Source organism: Rattus norvegicus, chromosome 8 (assembly GCF_021556685.1).
Source record: "Rattus norvegicus strain SHRSP/BbbUtx chromosome 8, alternate assembly SHRSP_T2T, whole genome shotgun sequence".
Taxonomy (NCBI): Eukaryota; Metazoa; Chordata; class Mammalia; order Rodentia; family Muridae; genus Rattus; species Rattus norvegicus.
The window spans coordinates 98,527,214-98,551,785 of record NC_141541.1 but is presented as its reverse complement, the minus strand read 5'-3'; the positions used below and the strand labels follow the sequence as shown (position 1 = coordinate 98,551,785).

At 52.9% G+C, this 24,572-nt stretch overlaps 1 protein-coding gene across 6 annotated transcripts in view; it reads right to left on the bottom strand.

The window, feature by feature from the left end:
- Positions 1 to 579: 579 nt before the first annotated feature.
- The window catches only part of Adamts7 (ADAM metallopeptidase with thrombospondin type 1 motif, 7), a 39,863-nt gene continuing 15,870 nt past the window's right edge, over positions 580 to 24,572 (bottom strand). For 2 of the 6 annotated variants that reach the window (NM_001047101.2, NM_001393840.1), the window contains 21 exon segments: positions 580 to 962; positions 3,575 to 3,737; positions 4,645 to 4,791; positions 4,873 to 5,046; positions 5,411 to 5,563; positions 6,447 to 6,664; positions 6,842 to 7,817; positions 8,120 to 8,333; positions 8,744 to 8,870; positions 9,183 to 9,318; positions 9,591 to 9,835; positions 10,891 to 11,011; positions 11,805 to 11,938; positions 12,225 to 12,394; positions 13,616 to 13,761; positions 14,260 to 14,352; positions 14,909 to 15,053; positions 20,356 to 20,502; positions 21,594 to 21,743; positions 22,884 to 23,008; positions 23,288 to 23,371. In NM_001047101.2, the coding sequence (NP_001040566.1) occupies positions 805 to 962; positions 3,575 to 3,737; positions 4,645 to 4,791; positions 4,873 to 5,046; positions 5,411 to 5,563; positions 6,447 to 6,664; positions 6,842 to 7,817; positions 8,120 to 8,333; positions 8,744 to 8,870; positions 9,183 to 9,318; positions 9,591 to 9,835; positions 10,891 to 11,011; positions 11,805 to 11,938; positions 12,225 to 12,394; positions 13,616 to 13,761; positions 14,260 to 14,352; positions 14,909 to 15,053; positions 20,356 to 20,502; positions 21,594 to 21,743; positions 22,884 to 23,008; positions 23,288 to 23,371 (4,026 nt within the window). In that variant the 3' untranslated portion in view covers positions 580 to 804. 6 annotated transcript variants of the gene reach the window in all.

Sequence of the window (24,572 nt, the reverse complement as noted above, 5' to 3'; positions counted from 1 at the left end):
GGGCCTTTATGCCTTCCAGAAGACTCCAGAGTATGGCTCTCAGCCAGAAGGAAGGGGTAGATGGGCCAAGCCCGGAAGGAAGGCTTAGTTATCCGTCACTAACCAGGATCATCTTCTAAGTACCTGCATGCCCAGCTGCTCTCGAGTAGCACAGCTGAGCTGTACCCACTGTCATGCCACAAGTAGTCCCTGTGGGAGACAAGACAGCCTATTGTATGAGTACCCAGGTCTCTGAGGACCTTCATGGAAGACAGCAGGCAGGGGTGAAGAATGATCGGGGACAGTGAATAGGACTCCCTGGACCTCTGCCAACCTGTACCCCCTGCAAAGAGGACCTTCCTGCTCACACCATGTAACCCTCCAGAGATATGTCTTCCCTAGAAACCACCTCCATGTCTATATTAGGCATCTTTGCATGGTTTCTGTGCTGGCCATGCTGACTTGCCCCCAAAGGAACAGAGAAGCTGCCGTTTGCTGTGGCTCCAACAAGAGACAGGGTAGTAGCCATTTGACAAGAGAGGTAGGTAGGGGTCATATTGGAGAGTCTCCAAATCCAAGACAAGGAAGGCCAAACCACTCCAAAATGGTAGATACTCATTTATGTAAAACAATAACAAATGTGCAAACTGTTAGAATAAAAAAATACCTTTTTCTGAAAGGAAAGGGGGTCCCCAGCCTGCCATTGTGCAGGGATGAGGTTAGCACCATTAGGACACGAGGAGCAGGGGCTCCACCGCAGCCTGTGGTGGGGCACTGAGGTCTGTGTGTCATGGGTCGGTCTGTGCATCCTGATGGTGCGTGGGTTTATCGTCTGGCCACCCGTTGATGGCCTCGGGAAGGGACACCGCGGCTGAGTGGGGGACATGAGCGGCAGCACTGAGCGCGGATGGTGGGCAGCTGGCAGCGGCCCAACAGACGCAGCGTCTCACAGAAATTGAAGGGCAGGCGATCCCGCTCACAACCTAGAAAGGGAAGAGAGGAGAGGAGGTGCAGTGGCGTGGTTAGAAAGGGTGAGCATGGCCTCCAGAACCACACTTGGTCACCCCGTGATTCAGTTGAAAAGCCCCTCACCGTATTGCCTTAAGAAGCCTAGCAGCCAATAAGAAACCCAGTTTCTGAAGGATATCCCCAGAACCCCAGGTCCCTATCTCTTGTCCCTGCCTCACCTGCCCTTGTACCACTGACACCTTTGGGACACCTTTGGAAAAAAGGTTCAATGACTCCATCCTTTACCACCTCAGGAGATACCCAAGAGCCTACTGGTCAGTCATGTAGTTCTTGAACCCCATCTTTATCCCTGCTTTATCCCTGGTGGTACCAGGCCCACCACTTCATCTCAGGCACTGGGTCAATATGCATCCACTCTACACTCTGCCACCTCTCTTAGTCCCACATGCCTTTGCTGTCATCACTGTGACACACATACACACACACACACACACACACACACACACACACACACACACACACCCTCCTACTCTCGTGTGGGTCATGTTCACCCTGAACTTTTGTGTGGCAAGACAGCCTGTTTCATTGGGTGGTAAAGCCCAGAAAGTTGAATTTGGCCAAGGCCACAAAGATCATCAGCTAGGGACCAAAGACTGGGTGCAGGCCCCTAGTGACAGGGCACAGGGTAGGGAGATTCTTAAGCCCTAGTTGTCAGGAGCTGAGGCCCAGCTGGCTCTCCTGGGAGAGCTATTTTGGAAAGTGGCTTGCTTCCAGTCCTTGGCCTTCCTCCCAGTGCTACTATTTTGCTTTTGCTGCCACTGAAGCCACAGCTGCCCAGACCCCTGCTTGCTTGTGCAGATTCCCTGGGGAGGAAGCACAGGAGGGCGCAGCTGTGGGCCCTGGTCTGGGACATCCCTAAGTGCAACAGAGGGCACAAGGCAGCAGACAAGCCCCTCTACCCTATCGTTTAGGCAGCAACTCCAAACTGTTAAACTAGTTCCCCAAGGGTGACTTCTGGCAGGCCTAAGCACTGAGTGAAGGTTTCCTCTTGATAACTGTCCTCCACCTCCATGGGAAGGACACATGACCAGGCACGTGAGCTGCCTTGCCATGGTGATCACACAGCCTGGAGCTTCCAGGATTTCCAAATGTCCTGTTGAACAATCCCACAGACCATCCAAACATCCTGGAAGCTCCAGGAGCTTGTGGTCCGAGAGTCTTCCCTGATTAGCTCCCTTTACTTGGGTGGTGATGAGAGATGGGGGGGAGGGGACTCTTCACATGGATGGGCATTGGGTAGGAGCCTAGCCACTTCCAGGAGTCCCTCCTAAGCCCATCCTTCTCATTCCCCCTGGAGATCTTGCAAACCCACAGCCTCCTGAGCCAGGCTGTTTCTGGTAGAGCCTCAGTTCCTGCTCTCTCCCTCTCTGTACCACCCGGGGCCATAGATGCTGTGTTCCCTGCCAACCCAGAGCTTGGTGTGAGAAACAGAAGAGCTGTAGGCACTATCAGCCCCGAAGGCCAGCACTGTGCTGAGTGTCTTATAAGTCTGGGATAAATGGAAGGAGATGATGAGAGAGAAACAAGTTGGGATGGCTTAACAAACCCAGGCTGCCATCTCCCTGGCACCTTGAGGCAATGGGATTCAGGGCAGAGTAGCAGAACAATAGCTGCTCTGGTCCTGAGCCAGTACCACTAGGAACTAGCTGCTGGTATTGAAGGCTGTGCAGAGCAGGGAGAAGCAAAGCAAGACGGACACCCATAGACTGTCCTAGGGACAGGTGCGTCAGACCAGTAGGTAAATGCCAAGCTGTTGGGTTCCCTCAGGTGTCAACTCCCCATGCCTTTGCGATAGAGGACAATAATGGCTGACAAAAATGGGAGGGAGGGGGTAAAGTGGCCCAGCCTTCCAGGGAAGGGCCCTGGTAATACTGAGTCCTTTACCTGCAGGCCCCACTAATACAAGAATGAGGATTGACAGCCCCTTTATGCATGAGGAAATGGCCATCCAGATCAACAAATAGAGCCCAAGACTACAGAGCTGGTGAACAGGTACCCAGATGTGACTCAAGGGCCACGCTGATTCCTGTGTTCAGCACTGCTGGGGACAGCTGGGGCTTCAGGAAGGAGGTGATTTCCAGAACCACCACTGGCTCAGACCTTTACTCCATAATGGCCCAGCTGGTCAGGAAGCCCACAATCAGCAGCAGCAGCAGCAGCAGCAGCAGCAGCAGCAGCAGCAGCATACTGGGAAGGAGTCCTTCCTGTGGCCCCACTGCCACCTCCAGGCAGCTATCCTCCTAGGATTAGGGAATGCCCACAGCCTGAGGACCTCTTCCCTTCACTATGGGGACTAAGACCCACAACTAAGGTCAGGAGGTTCCTTCCACATCCCAAGGCTACCAAAGCTGCCTGTAGGATGCCAGAGTAGCTGGGATTCCCCTTGGCTGAGTCCCAGTTTTGGACCTTGGCACCCTGTGGTCTCCCAGTTACAGTGACCATGTGGTTTGAGCCAAACTGTAAACAGAACAGCAGCTGTTCTGGAACCGACATTTAGATGATTCTCTAGTTCCCAGCCATCCTTCTCCCCTCATCCCACCATCTCCCAGAGTAAGGAGACACTCACGTGAGGGTTCAACCAGTTCACAGTCCTCAGTGGCACATGGCCGTGAGCTCTCAGGCCAGGCCTCATGGCTACACAGGTCACTGTCTTCCTCTGCCAAGCCTGTCTGAGTGTTCACACACTTGACCAGACGCCGCTGAACACCACCACCACAGGGGGCTGAGCACTGCACAGAAGAGAAGAGAGAATGAGTCCAGGATCAGCCGTCACAGTCAGGGACTGGCCATCACCGGACAGCACCACCCTCTCCAGGAAGCTATCTCTGACTAGAGCCTAGTGCTGACCCCCACTGTCCCTGGAGAGCATCTGTTCTTTCAACGAGTGCAAGATGCAAACAAGAAAACTGTAAAACACACCCAAGAGGCCTGCACAGAGAAGGCAGACGCTGGGGATGAGATACCGTGGTGCCCACGAGACACAGAAGCTGTGCTCCAAGCAGAGGGAGGAAGACAGAGTGTCTCAGCTGTGGTCCCCACCGTGAATCAGCCTGTTCTCAGGTTTAATCTGTGCTGACACGATCCAGGCTCTTCACTTCATTCCAATTTTCCACTCCCCCTCTCTGCTGCCCCCAACTTAAAGATGAAGGGGAAAAACACAGCCCAGCAAGGCAAAGCACCTGCCCAGAGTCACTCAGCAGCCAGTGGGTCAAGGACTCACTAAGGTTCTTGAACCAATGAGCACACAACAGACTCGGCAGCAAACTATCCCTCCCTATGGGGGTCTCTCTCTACTTCCTTTCTGCCCAGGGGTCTTTGCCCCATTCCCCAAACACTCCATCGTTCCTGCTTCAGGGCTCAGTACTTGCTGTTCTCTTAAGCCCTCTCTTTAGCATCACTGACTCCTTTAGGTGTCAACCCAACGTCCCCTCCTCAGAGGACTTTCCCCAGATGGCCATTTTTCCTCTATCTGATTTTCCCTGGCAAAGTCCAAGGACCCAATCAGGGCACTACTGTATATTTAGTGGCCACAGGGAGACCAGAACACAGCACATCTCACCAACTCATCCTTCAAAGCCCAGGGGCCTACCTGTCAAGGATTGCTGCCAATTCCTCCCCACGAGCAACCCTGCTCACCTGACCCCAGGGCCCTACCACCCACTGTGTGCAGGGGTGGGTGTTGCAGGGCCTGGTGTTGTTGGGTCTCAGCGACTCCTCACAGAGGCCTGGCTCTGGACAAGTCACCAGACGCTGCTGTTCGCCACCACCACAAGCCTCAGAGCACTGGAAGAACAGGGAGGCATCAAGTATAGCCAGGGTCTGAGGGTGTCCTCAGTTCCCACTTCCCCCAGACCCAGACCTCACCTCTCTCCAGGAGGAGGTGTACCAGGGGAGGCAAGGTTGGGTCCCACAAAGCTGACGGGTGGGTGGCTTGGTAGGCCCGGGCTGGCAGTGAAAGGGCCGCAATGGCCGGAGATCCCGTGTGTCCACACACTGTACATCCCTGGTAGCGGAACCGCCACCACAGTTGCGAGAGCACTGGAGAACCAAGAATAGATACATAGAGACGTTCTATGCACACGCATGCAACATGACCCATTGAGGTTTATTGTACAGCAGGGTTAAACCTTCCAGGCTAGACCAAAGAGTCCCAGAAGACTTCCGACACTAGGTAGCAGCCCCAGGGGATGAGGCAGAGGGAATTAGGGTGAGCTGTAAGAGAGAGCGGGTGTCGCGAATACAGAGGAAAGACAGCCATGTGAGCAGGGCCAGGTCATTCTGAATGAAGAGCTCCAAGAGGAATAAGGACAGGACGGGATTAGAATACAGACTGTGGCACGACATTCGCCCTGCCCTGCTGGTCTTCAAACCACAGTCATGGGACCCGGGGCTCCCAGTTTACCTTACTCCAGTTGCCTGCACGCCAGGCAGCACAGGGCCTCAGATGACAATGGCGGGCTGGCTGGGGACGGCTTGAAAGGGTGCAGTCTTCATCATTGCCAGAGCTGCAGCGCACAAGCCTCCAAATGGCACCCAGGCCACAGGTAGTGGAACACTGTGGGACACAGATACTGTAAGCCCAGCAGCCGCTCACCCGCCAGCACCTCGAACCTACCATATCTTTATCTGCGAGATAGACTCCTCCACCCACCTCCCAAGAAGACCTCTATGAAAGAAAAGTCAAATGTCACCAGCAGTTAACTATCCCGGCTCCCGAGGGCCCAGCAGGCCCACCTACCTAGGCTGCCATCCTGTGACTTCTCATCAGGGAAGCCTGGCCCTAATTCATGCAGTTAAATGGGTAGGTATTTCAATCTGCCTCTCTCCCCACAGATTATGAATCTCTTATAATGACAATCTAGAGGGGAACTGGCCATCTTTTTCCCATACAACTCAGGCTATTATGTGATCCCTAACTAAAAGAGGGAACTTTGAAGGGTGACAATGGTTGAAACATCTAGAGGAGTCGTGCTGGGCCTCAGCTAAATCTGCCAGACCTTCCAGGCAGCACTGGGTCTGGGAGCCATAGAAAGAGGCCTTCCTGACCCATATAGCTAGCCAAGGTATGATTCCCATTTCTGGGGCACGCAGGCCAGTGTGAGGATGCTCCTCCCAGAGGCATTTAATTTGTAGCTGCTACTGTTTTCTGAAACCATTCCATGTGGCTTAGGAATGGCCCTTTAGGAACTCAAGACTCAAGCAGATGAGAACCCTCACTTTACTTCTACTTCAAAGTTGATCAACTGAGGCTCAAGGCTGTAATACTCTTCTTGTTTTGTGGAACCTCAACCCACCATGGCTGGCAGTCAGCTCACCCCAGGAACAGTTACACTGTTCTCCAAGGAAGGCAGGATGAACAGGGCTGTCTCGCTCTGCTCAAAGCTCAGTCCCAGGGTCTTGCTCAGACTTTCCCACCATCCTGGTGCTGCACAACTCACCTGGCTCCAGTTTCCTACTTGCCAACTGGCATTCTTGGCAGGCAGCAGATCTGTAGGGGCGCCGTCCTCCACTAGGCTGGGCTGCAAAGGCTGGACTGCAGGGTCCTTGCTACTGTTAGTTTGAGTCTCCTGAGCTGGTCTAGGTAACAACCCAGGACTCTGGGTCCCCTCGGTGTGAGGGGTCTGTATCTGGTCCAGTAGTCCTGGATCAGTTGGTGCTGTCAAAAGGAAGGTCCCCGGCACTGTCAGAGTTTTTAGGTTCTGTGAGCTCAGTCCTGGGGTTGAAGAGGTGGAAGTCCCTGGTTCAAGAGGGCTCTCCCTGCCCCAGACACCTGGCACAATGGCCATGGAAGGAAGTGGAGGAGAAGCCATCTCCACAGTGGGTCGCAGCTCACCGTGTACAGGCTTCAGGTCAGCCTCTAGCACAGGGTCCAAGGCCACATTCCATCCTGTCGACACCTCTACTGCATCAGGACTCAGAGAAGCTTGGGTAGTACTGTTGGAGGGTGATGAGGGCTGGGTGGGGAAAGGGCTCTTGGGAAGGGCAGGTGATGTAGGACCCAAGGGGTTACCATCTTTAGAAAGCTTGTTCCTGTCAGACCATGGAGTGGATGGCTGGCTCTGCGTATCTTCTCTCACTAGCAACTCATCAGGGTTTCCAGGGGCAACAGATGTCACCATTCCATCAACTGAAGCAGGGGGCCAGGACACGCTGGGGAGCCCAAGTTCAGGGGCCCCTATGGGACTCTCTTCCTCGGTCAAGAAATTGGCCAAGGGGTTCACAGGGGTATTCTCTAATAATACTGGTGGGGAATGGCTAGCCTCACTGAGTAAAGGGCTAGGAGACCAAGATCCCTGAATGCCCTCTTCCTCAGCTCCAGGAGCTCCTGCAGTAGGCACTGGAGAATCTGAGGGGGGTTCAGTGGGTCTGATGTGAGGTGGTACTGTCTGACCCCCAATATCAACCAGGTCTGAATGGGATTCTTCAAAGGACCCATAGGACAGGTCTTCGTGGAAGTTAATGAAATTGTAGTCATAATAGAAATCATCCACAAACACAGGCCCTGGCGGATCCAGTTCCAGGTCTTCCTCATCAATAGCGTTGCTGATGCTGACTGGCTTGGGTGAGGATGCTGGGGAAGGGCGTGGGACCGGCTGGTGCGGGTCGAAGTCAACCTCATTGAAGAGCTCGGGACTGGAGGAGCCGCTCCCAGAGGCACCTGTGTCCACTATGTACGTGGAATACTGGCAGGGTTGCAGAAAACAAAAGGTCTCAGTTATTGGTCGCTCAGCTCCATCACAGGGGACACCAGTATTGTTGATGCAGAGGACACTTCGTTGCCGAATGCCAGCTCCACATGTCACAGAGCACTGCAAAGGAGGTCAGAGCTCAGGCCAGGAGGGGGGCTTCTTGGAAAACTGGGGCATGGTGGCAGAACCTGCCCGATGCTGGTGTCATAGGGACAGAAGTCTCAGACAGCCCTCTCTGGCCATGCTCAGCTCAAGATAACAGAGTAAGTCACAGCATGCCAGAGAATCCCTGACCTCCAAGGCTCTGAGAACAGTGTTGACCCAGGAATGCCCCCAGGCTCCCTCCCACTTCAGGAACCAAACGGTAAAGGAATCCAGGCAATGGCAGGCAGTACCAGAGGCAGGTCCCCTTCTACACTTACCTGAGACCAGTTCCCCACACCCCAGGAGGAAGGACAGGCAACATAATGGTAGCACGGGATTTCAGCCAAGGGACGGGGAAGATGTCCACAAGCAGATGGCTCAAGGGCACGCTGCTCATCCAGCCCTACACTACGTGTGCAGAACACAGCCCGGCGAAAGAAACCTCCAGGCCCACAGGATCGGGAACACGGCTGCCAGTCCCCTACCCACCACCTGATAAGGGGCAACACAGTGGTGACAGAGTGACATTAACACCTATCATGAGCAAAGATGGCCATGGCGTACATGGCTCCCAGCCACTGGAGTGCAGACAAACCTGAATGGAGGATTAAACCCCAGCAAGCCAAGTCCCAAGTTGGTGCCCTGCCCCCAAAGCCCAGTGGCAAAGCCCTCTTCGTTCCCATCACCCAGGTACCCTGGGACCTGGACAAGGTATCCAGAAATCTAAAGAAGAGTTATCAAGAGCATCTAGGCTGGCACGGGCTGCCCAGTGCACTCCAGGGCCAAGCTGGGTCCATGGAAGCCAGCCAAGAAGCCACCCCCTCTTCTGAGCTACCAGGGTCTGCAGAGGCAGGAGCGGGACACCTAGGAATCGGAAGTCTGGCAGGGAACAGTAAGCTCACCTGGCAGGACAGGGCTCCTCATTGCATTTCCTCTTGCGGTCACGGGGCCGACTCAGATGGTCACAGTGTCCCTCATCTACAATTCCCGCCTGCTTCTCCATGCAGTACAAACTCTGCCTCTGCACACCTGGAAGCCATGGGGAACTCAGCCTGGGCCTGGCACCAGGATGTCCCAAGAGACATGCACACAGCCTCTCTGCAGAGACCTCACAAAGCAGGGTTCCACTGCCTCCCCTCACTGTCCTCCCAGCTTCCCCCACCCCCACACACACACCCAGGGCACCCTGTACTGTAAGCGAGTTGGCCCACCCTGCTGCTTCTCAGTGGCAGCTTGAAATGGAAACAAATAACGAGACCACTTCAAAGCCCCGCGGTGACCGTTACATGTGATCACACAGGAGCAGGCTCAGCAAAGGGCTTGGCAAGTGTTGAGTCTCACCTGTCCCACAGGTGACTGGGCACTTGCTCCAGGGCCCATAGTGCCAGGAGAACTCAGGTGGCTGGGCTTCACTGTGGCTGGCCCTCTGGATGGTATACTTGTAGTGTACCCCAGGGTTTCTCTCCTGGAATAGCAGCTGGGGCAGACAAATGAAGGCCTATGAGCACAAGGGCTCTTCTCCATCCGCCCAGCACCTACCCCTAGGATCATCTCCAGCCACCTCTGGGAACTGAGCTGGACTGGAGACCTACACTAGAGATGATAAAACTGAGACCAAGACTCAGAGACCCCAGTGGCTCAGCTTAGCCCAGAATCAGACCCTATGGAAGCCCTAAGGTTTCCCCCTTTGTATCCTGCCTTGGGACCGCCGCATTTATTCCTCCCATCCTGGCCCTGAGAGGCAAGCACCTGGATCCAGACAGGCTCAGTGGTGGGGCCTGGGGATGTGAGGGTCTCCCAGTTGCCCTTGCGTGTATAGGTGAAGGTAGTGCCTGCCACCTGGTAGTCCCCATTCCACTGGATGGTCCAGCCGCCATTGAGGAAGTACTTGTCTGGGTCCTCACTCCGCAGGGCCAGGAAGTTGGCAGCCTCGGCCACCTCCTCAATGAGAATCTCTCGGGCTCCAGCTGGGATCAGCCCTACATCCACATACCCTGTGGGCAGGGGGTATACAGAGTTTGGTCCCCGGGGTTAATCAGTCAGTTGTCCCCCTCCTTCTTGCTTGCACTTGCTTCTGCTGCTGAAGTCAATGACTCTACCATCAGCTCATTATTCTGAGTCCCCTCCCAAAAAATATAGGTATTGTATCCACGTCAGGTCTCAGAAAGGGTCCACGGATCCTTCCCCTACGGTTCATGCCCCAACACCACTGTCTGGGAAACTGGGAAACGGAACTGATCTTCATTAGTTCAGCCTGGCCCATCATCTCTCCCGTCCTGGAAAGCCACTCGGGTCTTTCCTCTCCCCAGGCAGCCTGACTTTTCTCTTTCCATTAAGCAGCAGTGCTCTGAGGTGTGCCCAGCACTACTCCATAACATAAGACACTGTCGTTAGCCCCACTCTACAGATGACGAGATGAAACACTGAGGTTAGGAGCTCTGCACAGGGCTCCTACGGAGATACAAGGCAGCCCTGGGAAGAAACACAAGCTGTGGAGCCAGCATTATAGCCTCACAGCCCTTCTGCCTTACAGGAGCAGGTTCTACCACAAGCTTGCCTCTAGCTGGGATTCTCCTCACCCAATCTCCAGAGTCATTCATCATGGGGCTCATTCTCCACCTCCTATGAGAAGTCTTCCCTGATTTCCCTGACTTCCTAGCTTGGTGTTTCCCTCTCTCCCTGAAGTACATAGCCCACTGCCTTTGTCACAGTGAAGATTCCGTCCCCTGTCAGCTCTTCACCTCAGTGTCCCCCACAGTTAAAGCCCGAAGTTGGCACTAAAGCAGTATGTGTGAGACATGGTTCTGGGGATGTCTCTGAAACTTCAGAAGACAACAGCCCTCTGAAACGTACACACCATTCACAGTCACTTGGAAGGACCCCTAGGAGGACAGGTCTCACTTGGAACAAGGACTCACTGACTGCTGCAAGGATAAGGACCCTGGCCAAACACGGAGGGCCCTGTCGCCACATCTAGTCTAGACAAGGAGCACAGGGGCAGGGAGGAGGATTACAGGCATACATTCACAGCCCAGCAGCCCCAACATACCCATGCCTTCAGCCTCCTTGAAGGTCCTGCTCACGGTATGGCAAGTAGAACCATCCCCCCGGCACACCCCACAGCGGTCCTCCTCAGCACCAGAGTCAAGCTCAAAGTCACAGCCCACTTTCTGCAACAGAGAGAAGGTCCTTTGTTCTGGCTGCCTGCCCCCATGAGTATCTGCCAGGGCTCAGGGGAGAGACCCTAGGAGGAGGTCAAAAGCCTTTGCTTGGGTTCAATCCCTTCACTGTCATCCCACCTGATGACTGAGTTCTTTTCCCCCTGAGCCTCAGTTTCCCCAGATGAGAAAGGGGGGAACATCATTCATCCCTTAAAAAGAGTGTTAAGAGCATCCCGGGAGACAGGAGGCAGGAAGTGTCTCTCACATAAGGCTACAGCTAAGCATGGACTCTGTCTGGCCTACTGTGGAATTTTCTAGAAATAGGATTCACTATCAAAGACACTGGGTTAGCACCTCCTTCTTAAGCCTCCTCTAAACCCGGGCCTTTAGTGCAGTGGCTTTAAAGGCAAGAAGCAGGGTGAGGAAGGTGGCTGGGGCCCTGGGCATGGAAGAACAGCAAGCACTAGAAATCAGAAGAACCATTACCAAGCACAGTGCCATCTGTAGGCTCAGAGCCCAGCATACCACCAGTACCAACTTGCCATCCCCTTCTGGTGAGAGAGGAGGCAGTTGCCTAGGCTTTCATGACTGGAGCTGTATAGGTAAGCACAGTGGGATGAGCAGTAGGAAGCTACTGGAGACAAAGTGATAAGGTGGTAGTGACAGGAAGGTGCTAACTGTGGGGTCTCCATTGCCAGAGACAGTTGGGCTAGGATGCAGCCTGGAGAAAGCCAGGTAAGCCCTAGAGGTGCGTCTGGTGCCTGCCAGCAGGGCTGGGAGAACCTCTTGCTATCCCACACACCTTGCAAATGCCATCGATGCAGATGTCACGGCTGATGCGGCCTTGGTAGCAAGGGGTGCCATCCATCACAGCATCCCTCAGCTTCTCTCTGTTGGAGTAGTTGAAGGGCCGGCAGTGCAGCTCACATGGGTTCTCTGATGGGACAAGTGGAGGACTCATGGGCCAAAGCCAAGAGCAGGTGTCACAGAGGACACTAGGAAGACCCCTGCATCCTCCATGACACACATCAGTGGTAGGCCAAGGGCTCCCAAGGGACACAAGCTGTCAGGGCATCTGCCGAGCTGAAGACTGAGGAGCTGGGAACCAACAGTCGTCTCAAACATCATCAGGGAACCGCCAAGGACAGAGGGTCCTATATCACTGCACTCCATATATCCCCCACCTCTGGGCCTCAGTATCCGTGTGGGTAGCATAACTTACCGTCGTTGAGCACAGGCACCCATTTGTGTAGTTTCCCCTTGTACAGCATGCTATCAAACTGGCTACACTGGGTGTGGCGGAAAGAGGGACGGTCTGGTGGGCAGGCCTGCAGGTTGCAGAGCCGGTACCGCTTCCGCTCCCCCACACAGTACTTGCCTTTGTTCTTAGGCCTGTAAGGAAAGCCATGGGGGCTGTGAGCATGCTATTAGTGCCCAGTGCCAAACAACATCTACATCTTCTGCACCCAGATTCCCCTGGCTATCCTCCCCTCACTATGCTGCTCTACCCTCAAGGGCTGCCACATACACCCCTCCCCCACCCCAACCCCCATTTCCAAGGATCTAAGGAAAAGTGGCAGCAAGATGCCTAGGCCCCTTAGCCCAGAACTGCTGAATGACCAAGAACAAATGCACTGCCATGTTCTGGACCTCAGTCTCCTTGTCTCTAAAATGGAGTCGGACTGCCTCTAAGACGGGTACCGAGAGGCTGGAACATGTAGTGGGCTGATGGGCTAGTAGTGTGTTGTTAGAGTGTTTCTGGGGGCAGCATGCCTGGGCTGGGTCAAAGGAAGCCTCCAGGCCCACCCGGGTGAGAAGCTACCTTGGCTTGTCATCTAACCTGTACCTCATCTAAGCCAGGTCAGCCCTACACTGGCTGAGCTGGAAGCAGGACATGCAGAGGAGTAAGGACCAGAGGCCTGGTGAAGCGCCATCCCTGAGATGGAATTGGCTGTGAGTCCACCTGCCGTCCAGCCAAGCAAAGAAGTTTGTCCAGTGGGGCCAGGCAACCCCTTGTTTCATTAAGTCTCCCAAAGCCCCGTTTAGATGAGAAAGCTCACCCGAAGCTATAGCCACCCCCTCAGTACTGCCCTGTTCTCTCAGCTGCAGCCAACCTCAGATACCTGAAGCAGCTTGTACTGGGTGTTTCCCACAGCATGAGGAAGGTTCAGTGCCTTACCCATATTGCCTGACTTTACCCAATGGCAGCTTGACTAGAAAGGCTCTGCTAGCACCCATTAGCACCGAAACTGAGGCCCGGAGGAGCAGTGGAGAAGGAAGGCCCTGGTGTGAGGATGGAGGACCTAGAGGCTGAACATCCCAGGGCCCTGGCTGTGAGCATTCTCCTCTGCACCCTCCTCTCTGCAGCCACTGCCTTGCAGCAAGGTCTCTATGCCTCTCTCCAAGCTCTTGGAGATCCCTCCCCTCTTGGCTACTGTGTAAGCTCTGGGATACACTTGCAGAACACTCCCTGGAAGTGTCCTCTGGTGACTTAGACACTGGACTTGGCCATTCTAGGGACACTTCTGAGAGATGGAGGCTGAAACAGAGGTAGTCTCTGCTATCAGCTGGCTCCATTCAGATCCTTTCTCCCAGCCTGGGCCCCACACTCACACAGGCTGTGTGCACTGTCGTTCAGAACTCCGTACGCCCACGCCACAGCTCCGCGAGCAGACAGACCAGGCACTCCAACCGGACCAGCCACCGTCCACCGTCTCGGGCTGGAAGCCCTCAGGGACGCACTCTCCATTGAGACACCACTACTGAGACATATGGGGGCAGACCCCGACACCTGTCAATCAACCTCACCCCATTGAGATCAAAGTGGGCAAGACAGTATCAAAGACAGAGGAGGAGAGGAGCTGTAAGATAGACTTTATGGTCACTCACAATGCAGACACCATGGTAAAAACAAAATAAAGCCTATGTTGACTGGGCCAGAGAATTGTAACAGCAATTAAGAAGGGCTCAAGAGGGCTGGAGAGATGGCTCAGAGGTTAAGAGCACTGACTGCTCTTCCAGAGGTCCTGAGTTCAATTCCCAGCAACCACATGGTGACTCACAGCCATCTGTAATGGGATCCGATGCCCTCTTCTGGTGTGTCTGAAGACGCTACAGAGTACTCATATAAATAAAATAAAAATAAATCTTTAAAAAAAAAAAAAAGAACAGTTCCAGATGGTAAGCCAAAGCTGACCCCTAGCTAGGCATGGGCCTCCCCGACCCCAGATTCATCCAGGCTGAGGTTTCTCACTCACCTTGTTCTTCCCACAGCTCGTACCATCCACAGCAGCATCCATCTTGGAGTGACAGGTGGTCCCCACCGAGCACCACAGAGTGTAGCAGACATTCTGCAATGAGGCATGTTCATTAAGACACTCTCCCCAGCAATACCACCCATTCTGTCTCTACTGTCCCCCAAGAATCCCCTGGACACATTTCCATAGGGACAGCCTATTGTGTGAGTGTGCAAGTGTAAGGATCCTCTGGCCCCTCTCCCTCAGTCACGTGATATCATGGGGCCTTAGAGAGGGGCTAACCTCCAGGCTGAGTTGGTGCTGACAGCTGTCTGCAGCTGGTCACCTCTTCCAGCCCCAGGCTAAACCTCCTGAAACAGTCAATATAGAAGTTCGTGTCATGTCTTTATGAGATGGTTTCTGGGACCCTAAAGAGCTGACTTTTCCCCCTTCTTCGCCAAATCCAGAGAGCTGAGGGACTTGTCCCTTAAGGCTTGATATAGAATCCAGACCTGGACCTGTGCCCACCCAAACCCAGGCCTCTACCACAAGTCACATTAGGTATTACCATGCCCCCTGAGGGCACACCCCAAGCCAGGCAGTTTCTCTGAGTCTGGCATTGTCAGGCTGGGGAGGGCCACCCACCTGTGCCTCCCATACCCACACTCACATCCACGTCCTCACAGTAGGCTGAGGAAGGCCCATACTGAAGGCGGCACTGATGGTTCACATCGTACAGGACACCGGGCAGCACCGAGGGGAAGTTAATGACACCCTTGGATGGACGGTCATCTAAGCACAGGCCCCACCCACGGCTGAAAAACAAAACGGAAGGGAGGATAACTAGGGCAGCAGTGCAGCCTGAGAGCCATGGGAGAAACCTGGGTAGAAGAACAGAACAGGTGGGACTTGTGGGCCTGATAGGTCAGCAGGTTATGTGACCCCAGCCTATCAAAGCAGCCCTGAAGACCTCTCTCATCTCTCTGGAGCTCCAGTCAGCTGACAAATATCCCACCCCCACCACAGAGACTCTGGCATCCTTCTTCCAAAGGCCTGGTCCACCAAGTCCTCAAGTGGTTATGTTCTTAGCTTCTGCAGCACCTGCTGGGATGCTGAGACCCTAAGGCCAGGCTGGGCTGCGTCAGACTCTGGAAACGGCCACACCACAGCTGACACAACAAAAGACCTCGGGGGTGGGGAAGAAGGCTACCCACCACCTCCCACCCTGACCTGAGGGATCAGCCCTCTGCTTCTTACGGCCCATTCCTTCCTGCCTTCCTCTAGTCACCATTCCAGGGCAGTGACAAGAGAATGGGCCAGTATGAACAGGTACAGCCCACAACCTTCACATACTCTCTACGAGAAAGGTGGCCATGCAGCCCCACTGAGCAGACAAGGAGCAAAGAGGCAACAGGACTCTTGAGGATGGCCTCCCAAGTCTCACCAACCACCTCTACCCTGACTATACGTTCTGTGAGGTTGCTTGAAACAGGAGGGTGGGAGCTGCCAGCCTCCTGGGGCTCTTTTGGTCCTTCGGGAATGGGAGAAGGGTTCAAGGCCCAGAGCCTAAAGAGAATTGAGCCACAAATTAGACACCTAGGAGCTGAAGGGGTTTGCAACCCCATAAGAACAACAATATCAACCAACCAGAGCTCCCAGGAACTAAACCATCCAATGAGTACACATGGACAGACCCATGGCTCCAGCTGCATATGTAGCAGAGGATGGCCTTGTTGCACACCAGTGGAAGGAGAAGCACTGGGTCTTGCCAAGGCTCGCTGCCCCAGTGTAGGGGAAGTCAAGTCAGGGAAGGGGTAGGTGGATGAATGGGGGAAAAACCCTCATAGAAGAAGGAGGAGAGGAAGGGATAGGGGGTTAATGGATGGGAAACTAGGAAAGGGGATAACATTTGAAATGTAAATAAAAATCCAATAAATAAATATATATGCACCTGGGTCACCCCGGCAGAAAGGACTTGGTTAGAAATAATAGGGGCAAGATCTGTGGGACACAGAGGAAGATAAGGACAACCCCAGGCCAGGTAGTCTTGAGGACAGAAGGAAGCAGACCAGGGAGCCAGGAAGAACATGGTGCTGGTTGGAGCAGGAAGAGAGAAATGTCCCAGGAAGAAATACAGAAGCAGAATCTGTCAGAGGGAATGAGAGGGGACACTAGTCCCTTGTGACAGTGTGCCAACTTCTGCAGAGAGGGCACTGATGGGCTTGATGCTGGACAGCTAGAGAGATCGTAGCCTACCTCTCTAATTGGCTGAGGGTATCATGTGGCCTCGGTTTACCCCACAGCCTCTCTGAATCATCACATCCTCATGTCTAAGGGGCTGATCTCAAGCTATAAAAGTACCCACAACAGTGTCGGTTTGGGAAAAGTCAGGGAGGCGGCCGTTCCTTCCTCTGGCTGGCTCACTGCCAGGATCCTCACCCAGCCAGACACACACCAAGGGCCCCACACCCATCAACTGTCCCTTCAGGGCTCTTCCTTATGCTAATTATGGCAGGGCACCCCACATAGGGTTGAAGTAGACAAGGGATGCCCCGTAGGAAGCCTTACTGTTACCTGGATATTGCAAAGAGCTGTCTACTGCCTGTGTGCCAGTTTCCCTTCTGAGCTCTAGTCTTTCGTCATGGAGCAACTCAATAGGCTGTTGGAGGTGAAGCAAAGGATTCCACACTCCCTTAGGCCTACCTCCCACTCTGCAAAACCCTAACTTTAAGATCAGGCACAAGCAGGGTCACCGAGGACTGAACAGTGGAGGCTCATGGGTGCTGCAGCCTTTCCACTGTCCCCAAGCACTACTCAGCCCAGAGAGGTTCCTGGGGTTCTTCAAGTCAGCTGTCTTAGACTAACTAGCAGGCTCCCTGTCACCCCATTACCACACCCTGATCCTTCACCCTGTCGGCTTCCCTAGTCCTACCTCCACCCAGCTTCCCCCATGCCCAGCTTCCTCTCCTACCCAGCTTCAGTGTTAGCTCTAAAAGCCCTCAGAGTGTGTCCCTGACTCTAAGAGAGTCTCTGTCCCTCTATACCTACCTATATGACCCCCTCCCAACTGATGCTGTGCGCTCTTCGCCTTGAGTTACTGTGTTTCCTCTTTGTATAGTGAGAGCCTGCAGACAGGCTCTACATGTGGCCCACAAGGACAAGCCAAGTCTCTCAGTCTACTGGCACAAAAAGCAGATATTTGCTGGGAACCGAGGGGTGTGGTCACATAGGGAGAGTGGGTGGTCTGTACATTATGCCGAGAGTTCCCCCAAGCTGTGGAAACACTGCTGCACCACCCATTCAGCACCCACTCCCTCAGATTCCCGCCCTATTTGGGCAGAAACTATCTCCTGTCCCACCCCAGCAAGGAGCTAGTGGAGGGGAGATAGAACAGCCGCTCTTCCTGTTGTGGAGGGTCTCCTGATTTTTCCTCCTCCTGGACTTCGCTCTCCTTGCCTGTCACTCACAGATAGAGCAGAGAAGTGCACCCTGACCTGGGGTGCTCGACTCTCTCTCAAGCACCTTCAGGTGGTTCCATTTCCATCTGCAATGAGGGCGTCAGGCTCTCCTCCTACCCTCGGCCCAGGCCCCCAGCCAAGGTTCTCACACATTCCAGCAGCTAAAAGAACACTGACTTGCCTGTTCAGCTGTCTGTCCCAGAGCCAGGGTGCTGGGTGGCACTCTGGGTGGGGCAGCCGGGAACAAGCCCTGCGGGTGTTTCGGGGTCCTCACTATTCTGATTTCCCAAGCAATCTCATTCCCTTCCCCTCTCTGGGGGGAGGCTCACCTCCTCCCCAACCCCAGGCTACTTCTCTGGTTGAAGTTCATGGGATCAACCATTTGGTAACTGCAGAAATAATAGCAACTGTGGCCATGCACTCATGTACTGTGAGGTAGGCACTGTGCTAAGCGTGCCTCGTGCTTTCTTGGTTAATCCTCACAGCAAACACTGAGGTTGTCCATCATAATATCTATTTTTGGAAGCTTAAGGGCTAATGTAACTCATCCGCTAACACGAGGTGACTGGGCCAGTATCCAAGTTTTAGTCACCAAACTGAACTCTTCAGTTTCCAGTTGTCACCCCTCACACAAACCCTCTTCCAGGGGAGACCGGAGTCCATGCTCTCACTGGCCCAGAGGCCCTAGGCATGCATCAGACTACCCCGTGGGGAGTGGGCTTCCAGAGAACCACAGCACACTGAGCAGGCCTGTCTCTGCTCTCTGCTGAAGCTTTTCTGCCCTGACATTTGAAGGATAAACAAAGCATAACTCGACCCGGGCAGAGGGTAAGAAGGAAGTGATGACAGCAGATGAGAGATGTCGACGGAATTCTGGAAGCTGGAAAGCAGATGGCCAACCGGTAGCTGAGTTGGGAAAATGACAGAAGCTGAGAGCTAAAGCCTGTGAGAAGAAATGGTGGAGAGGCAGAACACTGGAAGACTCGGGATCTCGGAGCGCCTTAGCTATCTGGGGCCAGCAGAGCTGAAGCCAGCTAATCTGAAGGTTTCTACTCCAAAGACCCAGGAGGATCTGGCCTAGGGATTCCAGCCACAGGCAAAGGCCCACAGTAGAGAGTCCTACAGAGAAAGGGACACTAATAATCTATATAGTGAAGGCCAGGACACCAGCAAGCCCTGCCCTATTGGCTATGACAGACAACAGCAGACAGATGTGGCACTCTCCCAGGAGAGTAGCATCTTCTCTGGGTATCCCGAGTCACTCAGAAACATGAAGTCAGTTTCTAGCTTTTAAGGATGCTTAACAAAAAAGCTGCATTCCGAGAGGCTATTCAACAGTGACCCAGAGAGTCATAGCCAAAGCTATAGATCTCCCAATAGGCAGTTGTTTCTCCTCTGTACATTCTGTATGTGAAAAGCTGACTTTGGCATCTCAAATAAAACTGGCACCAGGGAATGGACATGTAGCAAAGTTTCCAAGATCGTGCCTGGCCATGTTTGAGGCCCTGGGTTTGAACAGCAGTATCTCATGCCTGGTCTGTATGAAAACAAAGTGAATGGTAGACTGTGTGCTAAGAAGTTGGTTAGGTGCCCACGGAGCTGGCTCAGTGGTTAAGTGGCCTCCTATCCAACTGCACACAGTTGTCCTCCGTCCCCCATACATCTCTCTCTCTCTCTCTCTCTCTCTCTCTCTCTCTCCCTCTCTCTCTCTCTCTCTCCCTCTCTGTCTCTGATACAGTTTAAAGGGAGAGAGTACGAAGCATCTTAACGTTAAAAAACAAGAGGACTGGGCTGGGGATTTAGCTCAGTGGTAGAGCGCTTACCTAGGAAGCGCAAGGCCCTGGGTTCGGTCCCCAGCTCCGAAAAAAAGAACCAAAAAAAAAAAAAAAAAAAAAAAAAAAAAACCAAGAGGACGAAGAGGAGTTGTGGGGGAAGGAATTTCAGACCAGGGAGATGACTCCATAGATAAAAACCCTTGCATGACAACCTGAATTAGAGCCCCAGAACACACCTAGATTGGATCTAGAAAACCAATGCCCATAAGTTGTCCTCTGACGTCCACACATGCACCACAATAAATAAATAAATAAATAAATAAATAAATAAATAAATAAATAAATGTAAAAAATTTAGATTTAAACTCTTTTCTTATTTAGAATAGCTCAACAAGGGAGGACGAAGAAGTGACTCAGCAGTCAAAAGCACTGACAACTCTTTCAGAAGACCCAGGTTCAGTTCCCAGCACCCACATGGCAGCTCCCAACTGTCTACGACTCCAGTTCCAGGGGCTTTCGTGCCCGCACACAAACATACATGGCGGCAAAATACCAATGTACACAAAAGTAAAGTTTTAAAAATGGCTCAACAAAGTAAGAAAGGAAGGAAAAGCCCACTTTTGCTGCTCTCTTTGCTTGTTCTCACTGGGCCTGGGAAGCTAGTCACCTATTCTCCAATGTTGCTCTACATCGTCTATATACTGCTAGCTCTCCCCCATGAGCTCCTGCCCATCCTCCAAGGCACAGCGTAGGTACACTTTCCAAGAGGACCCTTGAGGCACCACATCTCCCAGGTGCCCCCCACATCACACTCCCTGGCATTGCACCCTGCTGTGGGTCAATGACAACAGATACAGGACCTGCCCACCAAGCCCAGGACTTACTCGAGGAACCTGGTGATGTACTCGCGGCTGCAGCGGGACCAGGTGAGTGGAATGCCTCTGTCATACAGGAGCTGTGGAGACATGATGAAAGGCCGTTTCCCAATGGATTCACAGTCATTGCCGGTGCCGTCATGCTGAATGCCAAAACTGCGTGAGAGCACAGGCCCCAGGGGCAGGTGAGCAGCAGGAGGCCCCCAGGCCCCCTTTCCATGGAGGCCTTCAAGGGGTACAGTCCCAATTCCCAGAGCTAGCTCTGTCACCTAATGTCTGCATGGCCTTGAGAAAGCCACACGCTGTCTCTGAGCCTCAGTTTCCCTAATACAGACTGTGGGGATGACAGCGGTATTCCCTGGGTTTCCCATCTACATGTACTAGGCTAGCTTCAAATGAACCTGTTTTGAGACCCTCACAGACACATCCCTGTACCCAGATGGCAATCCAGGAGACACGGATGGGAGTCTATTGCTGAAAGTCTATTTCTACCCTACAACCTCACTGGCCCCAAGATGACCTCAGGTTTTGAACTTGAGTTAAGAGGTCTGAGCCACCATGTCCCCAAAAGTCTCAAGATGTCATCCTTGGCTCAAGAAAATGTTCCTGAGCACCAACTATGAACCAGGAATCATGCCTACTACTAACTCACTCACTCATCACCTCAGAGAGGCTGTAGAACCTGCCAGAGTAACACAGCCAGGAGGACTGGAGTCACCAACACAAACATGGCTGTCACTCAGTCCAAGCCCTCTGGCCCACAGAGCTCTCTGGGAGCCAGCCAATGAAGCTTTGGCACAATTCAATCCACCAACTTGCCAACCCCAGCAACTGGCAGCCAAGGACTCACTACTGAGTCTAGCCTCCTCTGTCTATGTGGAGCCCACAGAGGCCCATGAAGGACTTGACCCTTGCCCAGAGCCACAGAGCAAGCGGGAATGGAAGCGAATGACAAGAGGAAAAGGAGCCAGCACCAAGGGCAAGAAAGGTGGCCAAGGCTCCCATTGACTGACCATCCCCACTCCTCCCACGGGACACACTACAGATGGGTCTCAGGGATACCCCAGCAGGCCTCTCTCCTGCTCATAGGGGAGCAGTCTTGTTGAGGAACTGAGACAATGCTGGGGCTTTGTGGTTGAAACTGCCATCTCAAGCTGTTTTACTCCCTCAGGTTTTGTGACCCCGGAGCCCTGCTGGCTGGTGCCCAAGGTAGAGTCAGGTTGCTAACTGGCAGTAAGGATAGTTACCTGTGTCCTAGCTCATGGGCCACAGTGAAGGCCAGAGGCAGGCCAGTATCCTCACTGACACTACAGCTGAGCTGAGGGTGGCACAAGCCAGCCACGTGAGACAGGCCCAAGGTTTCACAGGGGTGGTTCATGGTTGCACACAAATCCTTCCTGCAAAGAAAGAAGTAGTCACAGGCTGGCTTAGCCCAATGCCAAGAGGGCAGGGAGAAGGCCAGGCTACCCCAGATCGGGCAGCTAGGGCGTCATTTCTCCTCACTGTTATCAGACCCACATATGGCCATTTGAAGCAGGTGCCTTTGTTCACATACAACCTCCCCTACACTCACTGGGACCTGAAAAAGGACTATGTGCCTAGAACAAACTATTTTTGTGCCCGTCTAGCTGCCGCAGCCCAGGAGAGGGAAAATAACTTCAGGTGGAACTAAAGAACAAACTCTGAGTCAGAAATAACTCAACGGTAAAGGCACTGTGGCCATCCTGAGTTAGATCCCTGGAAACTACATGATCAGAGGCCAGAAACAATGCCTGCAAGTTATCCTCTGACCTCCATATATGTGCTGTGGCATGCATATGTGCACACATACAGACAGACACACAGAAATACATAAATAAAACATTTAAAAGTTGAAGAAAAATAAAATAGAGCCCCAGAAGGTAGGAGAGAGGGAGAAAAGTGCCATCGAAAACAAGTGACATGAGAGTGATTTGAAGGCCACTGCTCAGGAATGGACTCTTGGTCACCAACCTACACTAAATATCACAACACTGTGACTACACACTCTACACATACCATACACACCACACATATGCCACACACATCACACATATACAGTCCACAAACATACAGCACATAGACCACACTCAATTCGTCCGTCACACACACACACACACACACACACACACACTACACACACATGCATGCACACAAATGCATGTACACATATACACACACTCACACCACACACACTATATACACACCACACACACACACACACACACACACACACCACATGCACATACACACACATACATACTCACACACCACACACACTACATACACACACATGTGCACACACATACACTCACACTCATAGACACACAGAACCAGGGAGTCTTAAACAGGCCTTTGGGTTACACCTCTGTCCACTTCCTGCTTGAGTCATGTAAACTCCATTGGACAAGGCATGACCATAGAGAGCTTGGATGGCTGCAAGGTGTTTGTGCATTGCTTCTGACAATAACAGGAGAATCCTCTATTCTAAGGCACTCCCACCCTTCTTGGCGAGGTACCTGGTAAGCAGGATGGCAGTGTCATGGTGCTGTGGGTGGTCATCCCCCTTCATGTTGACATTCTTCTGCCACCTACAGAAGTTCTTCAGAGTGTCATCAGCATGGTGTGTGATCTTTAAGTCCTTCTGTAAGGGTTGGGGGTCAGTGGGGAGAGTGTGGCTCAGGACTCATACTGAGCTCAATTTGCCCCCACACCAAGTCAGGAGTCAGAGATTCAAAGGGCAGATTGACCAGACCTCCCAGTCTCCACCCCTTTGGCTGTAACTAGCCAGAGACTGTCTCAAGGACAAGAAGCGTCAGAAGATACTGTCAAGGCCAAAGAGGCTGTCCTTCCTAGAGCACTCAAGGCACAGGGCAGGAATAGCTTACTGTTGGGGACAGCTTCGGACTATGTGGCCTCTCACCTCCTCGTCTTCCAGTATAATAAGGCGCACAACGGTGATGTGAATGGGATTCCCAATGCTTGGATCGTGATACAGTCCAGCCACCTACCCGAGAAGGACAGGGAGGGGAATCAGGTTACAACTAGCATACAGGAAATGGAACCCGGTGCCCACCCCAGCCACCCAGGAGCATGCACATCTGATCACATACACGATCACTCGGGGGGGCCTACCAGCTGCACACATTACTGTGGTCATGTATGAACTAGTGCCTGCCTCTATACCTGCACTCACACCGCCCCAACCCAACAGTGACAGATCACCCACAAAATCCTTCCAGGTCACTTCTAGGATTCTGGCCTTTTCTGGGAAACAGTTGACATCTACTTGCAAATACTGACCCTATCAACCCCTCCACAAAGCCAACAGCAGCCCAGATCTCTGAACGATAGTTGCTTATCATGCAGCTCTGGCTCTTCTCTTTCTCTCCTGGGGAAGCCAAGACCAGCCTTCCCAAGGAGTAGACATGAATGGATCCTAAGAGCCAAGGCAGAGGATTGACCTTGGATGTCATGCCTTGGAAACTATCTTGTTTGTTTAATTTGATTTATTAAATTATTTATTTATTTATGCACACCTATATACAATATGTGAATGTGGACATTCACTTGGTGCATACATATGAGGAGGTCAGAGGCCAACCTTCAAGGGTTCATCCGTTCTCTCCCTCCACCATCAGTTCTGGACATCAACCTCAGATGCCCAGGCACTGCAGGCAAATGCCTTTACCTGCTAAGCTCTCTCTCCAGCCCCCATCTTGTTTGAGACAGCTTCTTCTTTGACCTGAAGCTTGCTGATTAGTCTCTGCTGGCCAGCTAGTGAGTTCTTGGGATTTACCTCTCTCAGCCTCCCCAGCACAACGATTACAAACAAGGATGTGTCACCTTATCTGGTTTTTTAATGTGGGTTTGGGGATGGAGCCCCTGGTAAGAACTTTGCCAATTGTGCTATCCCTTGGGCCCTAGATGTTCTTTTGACCTCTAAACAGGTGAGGCAGGGTTCTTAGCCCTAGGGTCCTGTTCTTCCCAGTGAAAGGAGAAATGTCCAGGGTACATATCCTCTTGAGGTCAGACGTGGAAATAAAGTGATGCCAGGGGCTACCATCGCCCCACATTCAGGCTGGATGACGGTCCCTTAATCACCTACAGGGGAATTAAAAAAACCAGCCTGCCTCTACCCAATAGAAACTGCTGAGCCCTGGAGCAAAAAGACTGGGTAGTAGGTCTCACTGTGAGCAAGTCTTGAC